Source organism: Pelodiscus sinensis, chromosome 4 (genome assembly GCF_052426305.1).
Source record: "Pelodiscus sinensis isolate ZL-2025 chromosome 4, ASM5242630v1, whole genome shotgun sequence".
Classification (NCBI taxonomy): domain Eukaryota; kingdom Metazoa; phylum Chordata; order Testudines; family Trionychidae; genus Pelodiscus; species Pelodiscus sinensis.
The window spans coordinates 129,725,483-129,743,352 of NC_143055.1; the positions used below are offsets into that span (position 1 = coordinate 129,725,483).

At 44.3% G+C, this 17,870-nt stretch overlaps 1 protein-coding gene across 5 annotated transcripts in view; it reads right to left on the minus strand.

The window, feature by feature from the left end:
- The window catches only part of ADAMTS3 (ADAM metallopeptidase with thrombospondin type 1 motif 3), a 188,087-nt gene that overhangs the window by 26,444 nt on the left and 143,773 nt on the right, over positions 1-17,870 (minus strand). For all 5 annotated transcript variants that reach the window (XM_089778150.1, XM_089778148.1, XM_075929391.2 and 2 more), the window contains 9 exons: positions 16,411-16,494; positions 13,020-13,176; positions 9,309-9,414; positions 8,090-8,233; positions 4,501-4,633; positions 3,969-4,082; positions 2,767-2,912; positions 1,328-1,503; positions 113-246 (listed from right to left, as the gene is read on the minus strand). In XM_089778150.1, coding sequence (XP_089634276.1) covers positions 113-246; positions 1,328-1,503; positions 2,767-2,912; positions 3,969-4,082; positions 4,501-4,633; positions 8,090-8,233; positions 9,309-9,414; positions 13,020-13,176; positions 16,411-16,494 — 1,194 coding nt within the window. The remainder of the gene's footprint in view (positions 1-112; positions 247-1,327; positions 1,504-2,766; positions 2,913-3,968; positions 4,083-4,500; positions 4,634-8,089; positions 8,234-9,308; positions 9,415-13,019; positions 13,177-16,410; positions 16,495-17,870) is intronic.

Consider the following 17,870-nt stretch of genomic DNA (forward strand, 5'->3'; position numbering starts at 1 on the left):
AATTCCATCTGATACTGTAGTACTCCACAAGCAGTGTATTTGACCAGCTCTCATTATGATTATCAAAAATGCTGCACGATCAGTAAAACAACCTTAAATACATTTCACTCACCACACACTCTCCCCGCACGCAAATGCTGTATGGATCTTTATAGGAACAGCGAGTCCCGTCATGTGCCAGTTGTTTCATATAAGCAACATTTCCAGTTTCTTTGGACTGGCAGTATAAGTGGCATCTTTTGTTGGCTGAATAACAGGAAGAGAGAGCTAACTATTTCAGCAACCCAAATATGCTTTAAAACACAAGCCACCACAAAGTTTTAATTCAGTAGCAAAAGGAATGCTGCAGGGTACTAATACAAATGTGTAATGTTTTAGTCCTGTAAGAGGCTACACATCTTCAGTTCTCATGGAATCAACTCCCTTTGAAAAGACTGCCCAGGACTGAGCCTTTAACCAAAAGCAGCTATCTACTTTGCTCCCCAATGAAAGCCAGGTTCAGTATGGGATACTGCAGAGTGGCGGAGTAATCTGGGATTTCCCAAAGAGCCTATAATAATTATGCACCCAAACCCACCAACATTAAGAACAAGGCACCTAAATCCCTTAGGCTCCCTTGAAAATCCCAGCCCTAACTATATTTCTAGATCACGCCATCTAATTTCACATTAAAAATACTGTAAAAAGTATATTCTATGAGATAAAGCCTACGAAACTCAGAACAAGAAAACCAGCAATGCCGGCAGCAACCCAGAGAGTTCAGTGCTGACAATCCAGCGCTTATATTTGCCTCACCCATATTTCAGTACAGTTAGCCTAAACAGAACGATTAACTGGAGTTAATAGTAGACAAGGCTTGCTAGCTGCCAGCTGGGGGCAAACGGGAGCATAGAAAAATGGAAAAAATACTAAGCAGGTCGTAAAGCAATGCCATCGGGACAGCACACTTGTTACTTTCCGCTGCAGTGGATGAGAGCGGCAACAATGATTAGATAACAGCGTGTCACTCTTGTGGATGTGGGGGAGGGAGGCATGCTGGCGCTCGGAGGAGCCTTTCTGCACCTGAGCGGAGTCTTGTCACACACCCTAACTCAGCCAGAGTTACAATGTGCTGAGCGAAAGTGATACCCACAGCAGGAGCTCAGAACCTCTATTTTGTACCATTGCTTTTCCTGCTTTTTCTTCTCACCTACTTGCATGTTCACCCTTGTTATTTAGGGACATAGCAGCATCTCAACAATGCCTTCAAATCCCAATGTGCTGCAAGATTCCCGTAGGCAATGGGTTTGTTTGGTTTTGCGGAAACATAAAAGGGTAGCATACTTACAGTCAGGGTGCTCATATGGCAGCCAGTGGTGCTTGCTCTTCTGATACTCGAAATGGGAATTACGCTGCTGACATTGCTGCGCTCGGAAGTCCTCAAAGTGCTTTGGACATTCTTCTGTGTTGCAAAGCTGATACTCAAAATTCACACTGGCACAATCTTGACCACCATTGATAGGCCTAAGGAGGAAAGAAGTTTAGAAAGCTTTTGAAACCTTTGAACATCAGGAGTGGAGATTTTCTGATGGAATACACTAGGGAAAAATTCATTTGCAAATTCAACACTATCCATTTAGGATTGAATAAGGATCTCAACTGGTTAACACACTACAAAGGCAATTCCCCCTCTCTGGACTTTCAGATCTTCACATCAAATGCTGTGAGTGAGCCACTTTCACCGTGACTCGATTAGCCTCATTAACACGAGCAATTTATTTCTTTTATATATGTATACACACACACACACACACACACACACACACGCGCGCGCGCGCCTCTGTTACTTTAAATCTTACTTATCTGATGAATTGGGTTTTACCCACAAAAGCTTATACTCCAATAAATGTGTTTGTTTGTCTCGAAGATGCCACAGGACTCCTCATTGTTTCAGTGAAAAACAGTAAGAGGAAGAGCAAAGGGGATTCCCACAACAAAGGGTTAAATATCACTTTTCAGGGCACGCTTCAAAAGCAGTGGTAGAACAAGTAAATTGCAAAGCGTCATGTGTGTGTGCTGGTCAGGTAATGAGACAGATAGATACTCCCTGAGCAGGCCTAGATGGGAGCAGTGGTGTGTGCACTGATAATGGTTGATATATAGTCAGATAATTACACTGAAACACAGATAAAGTTCTCGTGTTGTCATCTAACAGTCGGTTTTGCAGGCTGTAGTGTTCCTACCGCACCTTCTCTTCACCCCTTTAGTTCCCAGGATCTCGTAGGTGTTCTTCCAGAGAGACCTTTCTGGAAATTCTCCAGAGATGGGCCCATTCTCCCAGCTCCCTGCAAAGAGTCTGGCTGCAAGGAGGTTAGAGTGGACTAAAAAGTCCAGTTGTTGGGATGGGGTCCACTGCAGCTTTTTAGGTGCTCTATGGTGCCCACACAAACCACTGGAATAGCAGGAAAGCCTCTGTGCTATTTAAGTTTATGACTCTGGGTAATCTCAGACCCAGTAGCCACCATCTTGTCATTCTCTCTGCCTTCACCACAATGCTCAATCCACTGTCTTGTGTGAAGAAGTGGCAGAGAGCCCACCACCCCTGAGCTCGGCGTGCGGTGTCCCCGTGTCTCTAATCTGTAGGTGTGCACCACCCCACGTGCAGTAAAGCCATTGCTCTTGTGCTACACTGCCGGTGGGGGCAGTCCCTTTGCTCAGGTGTGAACGTCCTTCACGAACTCCAGACCCACGGGAACCGCCGGTTCGTTAGAACACGCCCAGACTTACATTGGATTGTTGCACTGGCGGGTTCTGAAGCGAACGCCAGTACCACAGGTCCGCGAACAGGAGCCAAACTTGGTCCAGGATCCCCAGTTGCCATCCTGTTTCAGCTGGTTAGCATTCTTCCACATGCAGTGACCTTTATAGCACCACTGAGGAGAACCAGGAGAGAAACAAAGACGTACAGTTACAGTCACATGACACGCGATGCGGAGACGAGCCCAGGGAAGGATTTTACTGGAACCATCTCCCCCATAGTAAGGGACACTTGCAGATGCACTGCCCAAGGCACACACTCAACTCTCTAGCGGAGGAACAGCATCGAGGGGGAGGGGAGCAGCAGACCTGCAGAGGCTACTCGCTCTGTGCTGGGACCCACAATGCAATTAGGCAGTGCAGGGAAGTGAGAGTGACCTATACGCCTGCTTCCTCCCTGGCTCCAGCACATAAAGCTGGACACAAACCAGCCCCTAGTTAAATGGATAGGACTCTTTGTTTTTTCCTTTTGGGCTCTTTCCTGGTCTGACACCATTTAGCACCAGCATTTTTTAAAAAACTGTTGCACTATACAGTGCCCAGAAGCAGCACAGGGATTTTTGCTCTTACTGTACTCTTTCTAACGTCCATTTATACTGAGATAAAGGGTTAGTCATCCGGCAGCGCCCTTTTTGCTGTTGGCTATGGCATAAGCAGCTTCTCTGTATCTCAAAGTACACAGAATTTGCTAAACAAACATTTAGAGAAGTGTAAGCTGCTAATTAAAAATGAGAGTTAAAAGCAGGGACCCACCGCTGGAGATATTAAAAGAGAAACAGTCAATCCCAGGCATATTAGTACTCTGGTAGCCACAGGATGTCTAGACCACAAGCACCAAGCGTAATGACTTTAATCCTAGAGTAAGAGCAAAGTCTGCTACTGTGGCTTCTCACCGCTGCTTTTTTGGCAGTTTTCAGATGAAACAAGAACCCAGAAATGACACTGAGGCTGAGCTTCAATCTTCCGGCTCCCAACACAATTTCATAAAGTACCTCGCACTCTAAGCAGATTGTACGATAAGCACTGAACAGGGCACATTGGGCAGCTTTTCCTTCTTTATGACCTTGGCTTCGTTCCTCCCACTGACATCAAGAACTTCTGGGATTAAGTCCCCAAGTGAGATCTGTCTTGATATTTTAAAATAAAAAATACGAAAAACATAATCAACTCACTTTCCCAGGGGCACACTCTGTGCCATCGAGCGGAGGTCCTTTCTTAGTCTTACAGAAGAATGGATTATCTGGATGGCTACACCACAGCTGCTTACATGGGTCAAAGGTTCGAAACTGAAATGTATTAAGAAATGCAATGCATGTATTAAATGAAATTAACACTCATGTTATTGATACTGTCCAAAGCAGCAAGTGCACATTTCGTTAAACCATTTCACTGGTTAAAACTAAGCTGGCTACGATAATTTAATTACACATTTAAACACATCACACAGACATCCATCCATGAGAATTACTGCCAATTTTGGTGAACCCATGCTTTGTAAGTTCCCACATTTTCATAAAACCTCTGGTGTGGTCAGAAAGGAGCCTGGAACCATATTTTACTGCACTTCACACCTTTGTGCTGTTTCAACAAGCTCTGCCTCTTGCATTGCTCAAAAAAAATGATGGCTACTTTTCAGTACTTTTCAGGGTTAAAAGCAACTAGATGAAATGGTTTTAATCTTTAGAACAACCACTCTGGACATACCGCTGTGCACATTTTGTAGCCAACACCAAAATCAAAGCGGCATTGCTCATCCATAGAATAATTGATTCCTGGCAGTTCAGGAAGTTTGGGCCAATCGTGTTCGAAGGGGTCATCAAGGAGACAGTCATAGGAGCTGTGGGAAGAGAAAAATGGAAAGCCCATGACAACACTCAGTGATATTTTTCCATCAGTGTAATTATTTGTTTGTTCTCATCCCTTAGAATGTGTGTTCACCACAACATAGGACTCTAAGGCCTGGTCTACACTGGAGCAAAAGGTTGACCTAAGATATGCGGCTCTAGCTACATTAATTGTGAACGCTTCTGTCAGTTCCCTTACTCCTCACGAGGAGCAGGAGGATCAGCACTGATGGGGGCACCCTCGGAGTTCAATTTAGCATGTATTTACTAGACCCACTAAATCAAACCTTGGAAGATCGACCGCAGCAGCGTCGATCTTCCCCGTAGTGTAGGTGTGCCCTAACTGAGCAGGGGAAAATAATATGGTGGTGGTTCGTGGAGTATCCAGGACTGGGAGTTTTACTTGAGAATGACTTGCAGTTAGCTCCCTAATACTAGCAGCTTTTCAAGCCATCTCCTCTAAGCTGTAACAGCCCAGCCTTTGCATTGCAAGTTAACAAGAAGTACACCTAGTCCGCAAGTCCCTTTGCATTATTCCTCTGTGATATCCAGCCCCTGACACTTCTTACTAGGGTTGCCAAATGGTTGAAACAAAAATACCGAAACCCCCAACCACCCCCCAAAAAAAAACACAAAAAAAATGGGGAGGGGGGGAGAGACCAAAGTTGTTAAGCAAAAAAAATAAAAAATAAAAAATAAAACAGCATTAAAACAGCATGTCTCCTTTAAGAGTTAGTGCAGGGATTAGGAACAGTAGAGAAGTTGAGCACTAAGACCCAGGGGAAAGTGTTGCTTCCCCTAGGTCTTTTGGCTGGCAGCTATTTTGTGCCGGAAGCCTTGGGGAACCAGGTAAGCCATGGAGCTGGGGTTGGGGGCTGGGGGTGTTGGGAGCTGGTGGGGGGGATTCGGGCGGGGGAGTGGGGGGAGGCCAGGTGCTGAGTGTTTGTAGGGTTGCCAGATGCCCAGCATTTTTGTCTCCTAGCTGGGAAAAAATTCAGAAAATACCGAGCATTTTAGGTGTCCAGTATTCTCTGAATTTTTTTTACTGGACAGGAGCCAAAAATACCAGACTGTCCGGGTGAATACCGGACACCTGGCAACCCTCCCTCTTACTCACAGAAATCCCAGATCTTTTGCCCCAAATGGAGCAGTGTATTCCAGTTTACCATAAAATTCTGCTCCTGTAAGCCACCCAGCACTGGTGAGCACTTACAAAAGCAGGTTTATTTAAGACGGGCTAAAGAAATTAGAGAAAAAGGTGGAAACCAATGGCTACAACATAAAACAAAATCGTAACATGAAAATCTGGGTCTGCACATTTCCTACCTCATAAAGAAAGCTTTTCCCCCCAAAGTTCAGTCTGTTGCAGAGTCAGCTGGCTTAAGAGTCAAACATTCATGAGAAACATCCCTGCTCCAGAATGGGTTTCCTTAGTGATAGCTTCATCTGCCTCTGTATTTACTAAAAGTTGCCTTTAATATCTATTGATGGATAGTGCCAACCCCGGTCTTCCTGTAAAGTTCCTTTTTTATCACCAAATGATTCTGATTATTTGAAGTGGCCTCTGATGGTTTCTCATTGAAAGTCCTAATAAGGGTAAACAATTGAACCATGCACCGTATCCCTGGCTAAACAGGCTGGGAAGACAACTCTTTTCTGCCCAAATGGGCCATCAGCATGACACATTATCTCCTGGCGACTAATTTTTTACTCCAAGTCCGTATAAGCAGACACTCAGGATGTGCTAGATTACAGGTTTTTTAAAGAAAAAAAGTGGCCTTTAAAAAAAAAAAAACCCACCTTCCCCTGCATCTAGACTGCTACCACGTTCTTTCAAAAGTAAATTGAAAGAACGCGGGTTTTTTTCAAACGTGGAAAACCTCCTTTTACGAGGAAGAACGCCTATTTTCGAAAGTGCTTTCGAAAAAAGGCGCTATGTAATGCAAACTGTGCTTTTTCAAAAGAGAGCATCCAGACTGCCTAGATGCTCTCTTTCGAAAAAGTGGCTTGCTGTTTTGAAAGTATTGGTTGTAGTCTAGACGCTCTTCTTCAAAAGCGGTTTTTCCGAAAGTATCTTTCGAAAAAGCCTCTTTCAAAAGAGACTTGCAGTCTAGATATAGCCTGAGTGTAAATACATTGTTCTGAATGTATACATATTTCCCGTCCCTACAACTCATAATGATTATGACTCTTGACAAGTTATGAGCTTTGTGGAGATACTGTACATTAGGCGTCTCAAACTGTGGGCCGGGGTTGGGGTTGTCTGTTACCCCATGTATGTGGTTTTGGGGATCACTGGCGGGGGGGGGGGTGTCCCTAGCATGGCATGGCAGCAGGAGCCACAAGGAAGCGGAGTGCACTGGGTAAGTGTGCACTTGCTCCATTGCCCTCTGCCCTTACTCTCAGACCCCTCCCTTTCCGTCTTATGGAAAACAATCCTATTCCCGGCACAACCAAACCATGACCTTGCTTTAAGTTAGGATAAGAGGAAGCTGCCTACCAAATTTGGTGGTCCTAGCTCTTATCATTCAGGAAGAATTCTTGAACAGACGGACTCAGACAGACACAGAAACTCTCTAATATATGTGTTCGTGCATGCACGCATGCGCACACAGACACACAAATGTAAAGATTTTCTTCTTTTTACAGACATTTTATAATTCCCCTTTAATACCTGAAGGGCTTCCTCTTGCCATCATTCCAAATATACAAACTCTCACTGAGTCAAAGGGAGTTTTTATTAAGAGTCTTCTAAGTCCTGATCCAAGCTCCGCTCCAGTGACAGGAAAGACTCCTAGGGTGTGTCTAAACTACATGGCTCCATCGATGGAGCCATGTAGATTAGGCTGATCAGCAAAGGGAAATGAAACTGCGATTTAAATAATTGCGGCTTCATTAAAATTTAAATGGCTGCCGTGCTGAGCCGACAAACAGCTGATCAGCTGTTTGTTGGCTCAGTGTGCTAGTCTGGATGCTCCCGCGCCGACCTGAAAGCACTTTATCGACCTCCCCGTTATGCCTCGCAGGATGAGGTTTACCGGGGAGGTCGATAAAGGGCTTTCCTGTCGGCAGGGGAGCGTCCAGACTGCCCTGATCTGCCGACAAACAGCTGATCAGCAGAGCGGGGCAGCCATTTAAATTTAAATGAAGCCGTGATTATTTAAATCGCAGCTTCATTTCCCTTTGCCGAACAAACAAATCTACATGGCTCCGTTGATGGAGCCATGTAGTTTAGACGTACCCCTACTGATTTCAGTGGTTAGGTTAGGGATCGGACCATGTGTGAAGAACCATTGCACTTGACTTAACACTTAAAAAAAAAAAAAAAAAGTCAAGATGGATTTCCCCCTTTCTCTCCTCTGCCAAGTGCAGTGGAAGGAACCACATGAGTGGACACCACAAAGTGTTATTTCATGTGAAACTACACTTAGGCACCGACAGGTCCTTACTGGATGTATCTTTTGAGTTCTTGGCCACTGCACCGGGACCAATGGTAGCGATGAAATGCAGCCTGCACCAAAGGAGCCATAACACTCCCCATAGCAGTCTCATCCCCGCATCTGTTTCCTTGTCCATCATGCTCCATTCCCAACCTGAAACAAAGAGCGGCTGTTAGATGCAACGAAATCTGGGCTATTCTTACAAAAAAAGGGAGAAGGTAGACAATTCACATTTTGCATGCGGTTTTGTTAAAAAGGGATTTTGTGTTTACATCCTACAAATACCATTAAATGAGTCTATCAATGACAAAATACCCATGGATAGAAATTAAAGAGTTCCTGAAAGTGTTTCTTTAACGTGTCTCCTCATTGATTTTATTTTTTAATTAAATAAACAGAAACCCAAGTGTAGATACAATCCTGTTATCTACACTTGGAAGTTAATTCAGAAGGCTGTGAATTTAAAGCAAAATAAATATTCCTCAGTAACCCATGTGTGAACGCACTTATTCTGGAATAAGCGTATATTGTTCCAGTTTAGTTAATCTACAATGGAATAGCTAATCCTGAATAAATCTATGTGTTGACAAACCCTTCCTTTTGGATGATTATGGTTTATACTGTTATAAAAACAAAGAGGCAAAGAGATAACTCTTACTTTAACACAAATAGAGACCCCCCCCTTTTCACAAGGGAGTGTGTCCACTTTTGCACACTCATTTATCATGTAAGTGAGGAACACGGGCTACTAATTTAAAAAAATCAGATCCTCAGTAGTATTAATTGAGGAGATACTTTGCTGAATGAGATGTTCCAGACTTAGTTCTCCATTTTTTGAAAGATGCCACCTCTGATATATAGAGACACACACACACACACACACACACACACACACACACACACACACACACACACACACTTTAAGTGAAACAACAGGTAGAGGACCATGTAGCTTGACAAACTACTCTCACTGTTGAATGCAATGCATCAAATCAGCATGTCTTCCATTTCTGACTTAGCTATAAAAATCCACATGAATTTTGCAAGATCACATTTTCCCCCAGTAGCTACTTTTTCATTGATTCAAACTCCTGTGAATGCCAAAGGAGTAAGAAATATAAAGAGATTTGCAATACCGATAGCCTCTTGTGAAAATAAAAGTGTTCTGTGCAAGCAGTAGACTGAACCCTAAGCTTTCTGTTGCTCAGGTTGTAGTAGTAAGACTTACACATGACCAGTTTCATGGGCAACTACAAAAGCTGAAGAAAACCCATCCTCGTGGTTGAGAGTGCAGCTTCTTACAGGGTGACACATGCCAGTGACGGGAGCATATCCTGTTGACAGCAAAACAGTTTGGGTTTATTTCTTGTCAATTTTTTTATTAGGTATCCCATAAGATTTACTGGTTTTGACTATAAAAACCCATTGTGAAGGAGTAGTTAGCTATATGCTTCCCTGCTACAAGGAAAGTCTACAAATATCCGTCTCTCCCTGAGTGGGAAAGGAGGTTGACAAACTTTTTTTGGAATGCAATGGGTCTTGGATTCCTTCACAGTTATTGTTTTCATGCCCAATTTCTCTATTCACTTCAAAGAGGCTTTTTCCTCATTAAAATGGCTACTACGTAGATTAAAGGGTTGTGACAAACATAAAAGCTACTTCTGGTTTACTAGCGATCTACATTGTTTAGATCAAGTTTTACCACCAAAATTAATGAAATGATGTTCTAGTCTCTCTTGGAGGAAAAGCGTTCAGCGATAGCTTTTTTTTTTTTTTTTTTTTGTCATGCTGGTATTAGTTTTTCATTTTTAATCTAGATCCCTTTTTCTATTGTCTGAGTTTGTCAGCAACATCTGAAGACTTCTTCAAGGAAGAAAATCCCCACCTTCATCTATTAGGGCAGGTGTCCATACTTAGGCCAATTTTTTCAAAAGCACCTATTACAGTAGTTTGGAGTCTCCCAGTTTGTGGAGTCTGAGCTGAGATGCTTTTAGTCGCAGATGGGAGAACTGGTGGGCACCCAACCCCAACTAAGGAGAAGGGCAGATGTGCAACCCCTTTGAAAATAAAGCCCCAAGTGTCTCAAGTTGGGCATCCAAAACTTGGTGCATTTTTCCATGAGCAACTTTTGGTACTGGAAATGTATTTCAACTCTCTGGGGTTTGTGTTAGCCGATGATGTGACTTTTACAAAGGAATGTACAATTGACACCACAGCTGTCAGTCACTTAAATCACATGAAGTTGTCATGAAGACTTCTCGTTGTTTATGAAGTTGTCATCACTAGTTATCAAATGGAACTAAAACCTTGTCTATAAGAGAAACATGCACTGTTTAAAATCATTCCTCAGTTTAACAGATTTAGTTGAACTGATACAACCCTCCCTCCCCCCATGCATAATTGTATTTCTATTTAAGTGTAGTTCGTTATCATCACCCCCCTGAGACTTTACAGGGGTTTGCACTAGTTTAACTAAATGAGTTTAAAACCCAATTTAAGTTAAACCAATGCCAATTTCTCACATATAGAAGGCCTAAGAACATGGATCACATGTCCGATTGGGTATTTAACTGTAAAATTCCTGTTATTTACAATACAATACACCACTGAAAACTTGCTCAGTCAGTTATGTGAGTCAAATAACTGGGGAACAGAAACAGCCCCAGCAGCAGTCGCTCACTGAAGCACTGCAAACGGTGTTATCTGGTTGCAAAATGCACAATATTACCAGTCACACAGTCTGCGAAGCAAGAATCGTAGCTTGTTGGGGATTCTACAATGGAACATTCTTCTGTCAGACAACGCCAAACTGGCAAGAGGGAAACATTCTGTGGAGACAGCTCCGTGTCGATAAAATTGCGCCAAACCCAAGTATGGATCTGAGGCTGCCCTGCCTGAAAGTGCCTGATTTCTAGCCAGCTTGTCTGCCTGGCTCCTCTGCAGCCCCACCTAGGCTCCTGGTTCTTTGGGGAGACAGGAGCCCGGAAGCATCAGGGCAGCCCGACTCAGAGCCAAGTCTCCCTTCCCTTTTGTGGAGCATTTCAAAAAGTGAGAGTTTCATTCCAAATCTGCAGGAAGCCAAATCCTGAAACAGCAAAACCCTCCATGATATGGAATTGCCTGTCTTTATTCACTGAGAAAAAAATAACGAAATAGACCTAACAGGCAGCCTGCTTGAGAATTTCGAAATCTGTCAGCAGACAATTTTTTGAAAGGAAAAAGTTCGCTGTCAGCTACTTTGTGGCTTCTAAGCAACATGCCTGCACAGACTGTTGTGAGGAAATGCCCCATCCCACGAAAAGCACCAGAAAGACTGTACCCGTGGCATGCAGCTGATTGCTTTTCTCCTTTGCTGGTGTGCTACTCCACAAAAGCCAGTGTTACACACCGAATATGCCCCTGCCTTCTCCACACCCTTTTTAATTTTTTTTTAAAGCATTTGGCACCTGAGTGGAAATCAGGAACAAGCAGAACACGTGTGCCCCTGAGGAGGGGCGGATGAAAGTTTTGTGGGGCCCAGGGCGGAGGGCCTATTGAAGCGCAGGGTCCGGGGCAGCACAATTTCGCGCATGCGCCACGGCCACAGCCAACAGATAGTAGCGCGTGCACAGGGCCTATTGAAGCACGGGACCTGGGGCAGCCACCCCGCTCACCCTGCCCTATATCCGCCGCTGCTCCTGAGCACAGGAACGGCTACTGCGAATGGTCCTTGAGTAGCATGCATTGGGGACAAGGAACTTCTTGCTTGCCCCATGCAGCTTGCCCAGGGCCAGTCATATTCTGGCCCTGAAATCATTATCCTGCTACATATTCTTCACCCAGCTCTAGTGTTGACTACAAACACAACATTGCTTGGGCAGGATAGAAAGTTCTAGAAAACATTCTGAGTTATAAATGCATGTGGACTGAGGGAAGGAGAGAGAAATGCATCACAATTATACAGAGTGGCACATTTTCAGGCCTTCTCATCAGGACTTGTAGTTGCTGGCAGTCCCGTGGATTAAATCCTATACTGCCATTTTACTGCCAATTATCCTGGCTGTTAGCTCCTAGACTAATAATGAAACCCAGCACAGGCATTAACTCATTGACGCGTAGTCTATAAAAAAGGCTTTCCCAGCAAATGATCTGACAACAAATATCAAAGCTAACCACAAAGTGAGTTAAGATTTACTCTCGTTTCACATCAAGCAAGTGGATTGATAGTTACTAGAAACTCATTGGAAAGTACTTTTACTGTGACCCAGTTTGGATAAAATGACAAGGGGCTATCGTTCCTCATTTGTCAGAAGACTAACAGATGAAGTCAGGAAATAAATTCCTACTAGGGCACAGTAGCGTACACCGGCAGTTTGAGGGGCTTACAGCTTCATCTGAAGAATCTGGCTTTGGCATTCTTGGAGACTAGGGGTACGTCTAGACTACAAAAACTTCTGTTGACAAAGAGCGTCTAGACAACATCCAGTTCTGTCGACAAAGCAAGCTGCTCTGTCGACATGACAGTGTAGATGCAATAACTCCTTCTGTCGACAGAATTCTGTCGACAAAAGGCGTTATTCCTTGTAGATTGAGGTTTACCACTGTTGACAAAACTGCTGAGTTCTGGCAATGTTATGTTGACAGAACTCAGCGACAGTGTAGGTATAGTTTTGTCGACAAAAGTCCACTTTTGTCGACAAAACCCTATAGTCTAGACACACCCTAGATGACTAACTGGCTGGCTCCACAACAGTGTATGCTCACACTTAGGAAAAACCTTTTCTGAGCAGGGATTGATTTAGGCACGTGCTAAAGTAGAACACTTGCTTAAGTGCTTTGCTGAATCATAAGCTATGATTTGTACAATTTTACCTTGATTTGTACAATTCTCCAATCTTTACCTTTTCTTTCAGGCATTATTAAAAACACAAATTATTCTGCTGCAGATTGGTTGCTGTACCTTGCATACCAGCAGGCCCAAAATCTTGCCTGGTTAAAAAAATGGCGTGATCGTGGTGCTCAGAATGGTTGGGATCCGACTTCTGTTGCTGGTACGCCCAGCGGCAAACATTCTCCAGGCTTCTTGACGGGTTTCCCCTTTCAATCAAGCTGATGGACTAGAAGAGAGCAATAAATTACTATCAAGAGCTTAGTTGTGTGTTCCCATGACTTGATCTCAGGGCATTTTAAGCAATTATTTTTACATAAGGTTTGTCTTCAAGGTGAGTTAGTGAACATCAAGTCAGGTTGTGACTCTACAGTGCATTAGCATGTTATGCACTAACTCACCATTTGCACCCTGCTATCGTGCACTAAAGGTTCTGTAGTGTATGGAACACACCTGGGTGCTTCTAGTGCACTGCAGCAGGGTCCAGCCACTGAACTAGTATGTGGCAAATGTGGGTACAGCAAATTCACAGCCTGGCTGTGCTTGGACAAGCACTCAGGAAGTTCCTCTCTCAGCGATGAGCAATCACCCTTTTCACTCCTCCACACTCATGCCAGCCTTTGACCTCATTAAGTTGTTCCCCAGCTCATGCCCAATATTCCCCATGGGTTTGATTCACCATTGTCTGCACTCATGTGCAGTCATTTACCCCAGAATAAAGGGGGTGCAGAAAGCCATCCCATCAGAACAATGCCACTTTACAAGGACTCAGCCCAAGTGTTAACAATTACACAAAAATGGCTAGGTCGTGGGGAACCAGGACAGCCAGAAAGAATCATTAACAAGGTGTTCCCTCCCAGCTATTAGCATCCCTTGTTGGCTTGCAGGCAATCAGGCCTGTTTGTTGGCTTGCACGTAAGGGGCTTTTCAGGAAACACCATAAGTGTTTATAGTCTCAATTACAATAATGGTCATTCCTATAAAACGTGCGATGGTGAGGGCAAACACATAACAAATGACACAGCTACTTAAGCAGGACAGTTTCAATGACACAGCTGGGAGCTGCTTACATTTTAAGCCGCGGGAAGAGAATGTGCCACTTGGTTAAGATAAATCAGAGGGCAGTGACACCCCCAGTCTAGGGTAATCTGCAAAGAAAGGCTGAAATGATAAAAACATACTGGACAGATGTTCAGCTGGGGGAAAACATTGGAGCACAAACCAGATGAGGATCTAGCGCCTCTGCATCCGGTCTGACTCCTGCTATGCTACATACACCAGCTCTGTATGTTCAGAGTTTTAATATTTAACCATCAAACACCAAAATGGCCTTTTCACCAACTTAACTTTAATGCCCCAATTCAATGGAAGGATGTGAGCTTTGGTGAACACGGAGGAAACCAGGATGCTTCCTTTCAACAATGGGAAAAGGATTGGTTGCAAAACCCTCTAATTGCTTTTTAAGACAAAATCAATGTAAAATATATTAAAATTACCCAGGGCAGAGCATGGGGGAGCCCAGCATGATCCTGGGGGGAGGGGCTAATATTGTTCATGTAGAAAGGAAATAACTTCCTAATTATCGGCATGGCAGGGATATGCCAGCATGCCAAAATTGACATTTTGTTTGCTTCCAAAAGCATTTGGCTTGGTTCCTCCAGGTCTTCTGCTGGCAGAAACTCAGGAGTGCCTCTTCTGGTGTAGTGGATGTCTGCAATCTTTAAACAATCCCAGCCTGGTATTTGGTCATCTCCCCAGGGCTTCCTCCTTGAAGGCAGCAGTTTTGCTCTCTTGAACGGTTCTGGCTGCAGGTCTGCAGCTGGGCCTCTTAGCAGTTCAGTTCTCTCTCTGGAGGTTTTATTGCTCTGATTATAGGCCACTTCCCCAGGGGACTCGGGCCTGCACACTACTCTAGAGTCCCAGCCAAGGGACCCTAAGAATAGTGGCCATGTGCCGCCACGTCCCTGTAAAGCAGGGCTACTCAACTTTGGAAGCCCTGGGGGCCACAGTGATACTCACAGCACATGCCGAGGGACACAACTTAAGTGTGGTTGCACGTACATACAAATATATATGCAAATAGTTTCTTTCACACTGATGGGCATGAATACAAAGATGAAGGCAAGACTATACAACACACAGGCCCCATTTAAGTCAGGTCTGCTGATGTTAATAAAATGCAATATTTACACGATTTCCCACCCATATGACAGCACTTTTAATGAGCAGTGACAGTCCAGGAATTTAACTACTAAAACGCATATCAACAGAAGACCATTCTATTGACTCGCCATTATGGAGCATGTTCCCAGTGGAGGCCATATTCAAAGGATCCAACCAGTGGGCCGCGCACTGATCCCCATGTAAACCCGAACTGCACTGCGGGCCGCAAACAGGCCGCAGGCGGCCCATGGGCCGCGTGTTGAGTAGCCCTGCTGTAAAATGCTGCTGTTCCCTGTATTCAGTCGGGAACACTCCTCTGCACTCCTCTGGCTCCAGCAAGGAACTGCCTCTAGCTCTGCAGCTCCTTTAAATATGGCCCTCCTGGGTTTTAATTGGCTACTTCCTGAAACCTCTTTGATTGGCTAGCCCTTTATGCTTTCCCCTGTCTCTCTAGGTTGCCTGGAGGACTTCGCTCCCCTGCTCCTTTCCTGGGATGAGTGAGGCAGGTTTTGGCCTCCAGAAGGGGGCCTCTCTGGTCCTACTTCACAGAGGTCTCCAGTGGATGGGCTCTGGTCCTACTCCACCTCGTTACATTCAGGCCGTGGGCTCTGATGGAACAAAATCTGTCCAGAGAGGGGTTTGCAATGGCTTCTGTCAAGGGGGAATCTTGTGCCTTTCCCTAAAGTGGGTTGTACCAGCAAGGGAAGCGCATAGAACACATGGATTAGGAGAATCTCCCATGCTGCTGAGCTCCTGTGAAGACTGTTCTCTCCTGGGTGCGTATCCACTCAGTCACAACTGCCACCCACATCGTACGGAGAATACAGACTAACAGCCCCAGCACCATGTAGGCCTAATCAAGCCCCGCATATGGAGTATAAAGCAGAATGTAAAGAAAGCGAATTGTTGTAACATGGAAAGAGCCTTCATTGGCCTACGTTTTCCCAATTTGGCAGAGACCAAAATTTCAAACATCTTGTTGGAATTTGGTGAGAAATGAGTCAGGAAGGGGCAACAAGAAGAGCAGTGTCAGCATCACAAACAGGTGCTCTCGTATGCAGCCTCAGAGAAGATTCTTGGGGCGCAGGGAGGCTCTAGAAGGGCATTCACCAAATTTGTGCTAAGCCTGAGGTAAACGGGTGAAGCAGCTCTCAGCTATTGCCTTGCTATTGTGTGTGGGGCAGAACCTCAGTCCCCGCTGTAACCAGTCCAGCAGCACCCACCAGCACCAAATTAACTGACACTGAAATATAGCGGTTAAGAAGATTAAGATGCCGAACGCATTCAAATGCCTTTTTACCTTTGCATATCCCAGCATAATCATTCGCACCAGCACCACATTTATGTGGACCCCAAGGGATTCATCGTGGTAAATTTCGTTCACCTAAGAGTAACGGGAAAGTAAAAGATAGACTAGTAAAGTGCATACATAATTATATAACTTATTGCTTACATAGCCGTATTTTGTTCCGTATTTTGTTCAGAAGGAAGCAGAACTGAAGTCTTAAAATGTTTCTGTGCACACTAGAATTCCAGTGGTAACAAACCTCCTCACAGAGGGCCTGATCACAGCCCAATGGAACGACAACGTTGATTTTAATGGACTTTGGATCAGACTCATAGTAGGGATGTAAGCAACGAGTTGGGTAGTCGAGTAGTCACTCGACTAGCTGTCCCCTTCTCTCTTCCGCCCTCCCCCTCCCCCCCCCCCCGCAGAGAGGCATGAAGAGGGAAAGCACCAGTGCTGGGGGGGAAGCAGGCAGACTTAAAATCCGGTTCCCCCCAGAACCATCTCTGTGGGAAGTAAGGGAGGCAGAGGCGTCCCTACTGCTGTGCTTCTCCCTCTGAAATGTATAAGAGCCTCCCGCAGCTCTTTTACATTTCAAAGAGAGAGGTGCAGCGAGAGCCCCCCCTTATCGACTAATCAAGTAGTTGATGGAAATTCTATCAACTACTCAGTTGATTAATCAAAATTTAACACCCCTAACCCGTTGTGAAATTGTTCTTTGAAAAAAATGGTGTCACTAAGCTCTGAAGTGTCAAACACTTCAGCACATACTTAACTTTACTCATGTGAGTAGTCCCATTGAAATAAATAAGAAGATTTATGTGAGAAAAGTTAGGTGTGTGCTTTAACGTTCGCAGGACCGGAGACTATCAGCGGGTATAATGGAGGGTATTTTTTTCTTTATTTTGATTTAAAACTGAGGAATTTCAAAAAGTAAAATTTGTTATAATATAAAAAAATTACAACCGACTGCCATAAAACCTGTTCATGTCACAACACCCGCCAGTAAAAAAAAAAAATCCATCAGCTGTTTTTTATATCCCACAACCACTTTGTCCTCAAGCAGCTTGGGGAAGAGACTGTGTACAGTTTATATGGCACAAAACATCCCTACGTATATTGCCAGACTGGCTCTTCTGCTGCCTCAAGATTTCTTTCCCCTTCCAGTCCACATGGAGCTCTCAAGTGTGCCATCTGGACATGAATCATGCGGATGAGTTCCAGCGTATGTCCCCCACTGCTTTGTCTGGTGGCTGTCTAATATTAATTAGTTCAAATACTTAGGTTTATTACATGAATTGGGATAAAGCTTCCGCTTTTTTTTTTTTTTTTAAATGTGCATTATTAAAATCTAAGCCCAACAGACCAAACCTGCAAACTTCACTCAGCAAATGCTGTCGATAGCTGCATGGGTTTTTTTTCCCCTCCCTCAAGAAACACTTCTGGATTCAGCTTACTATCTACTTCTGTCT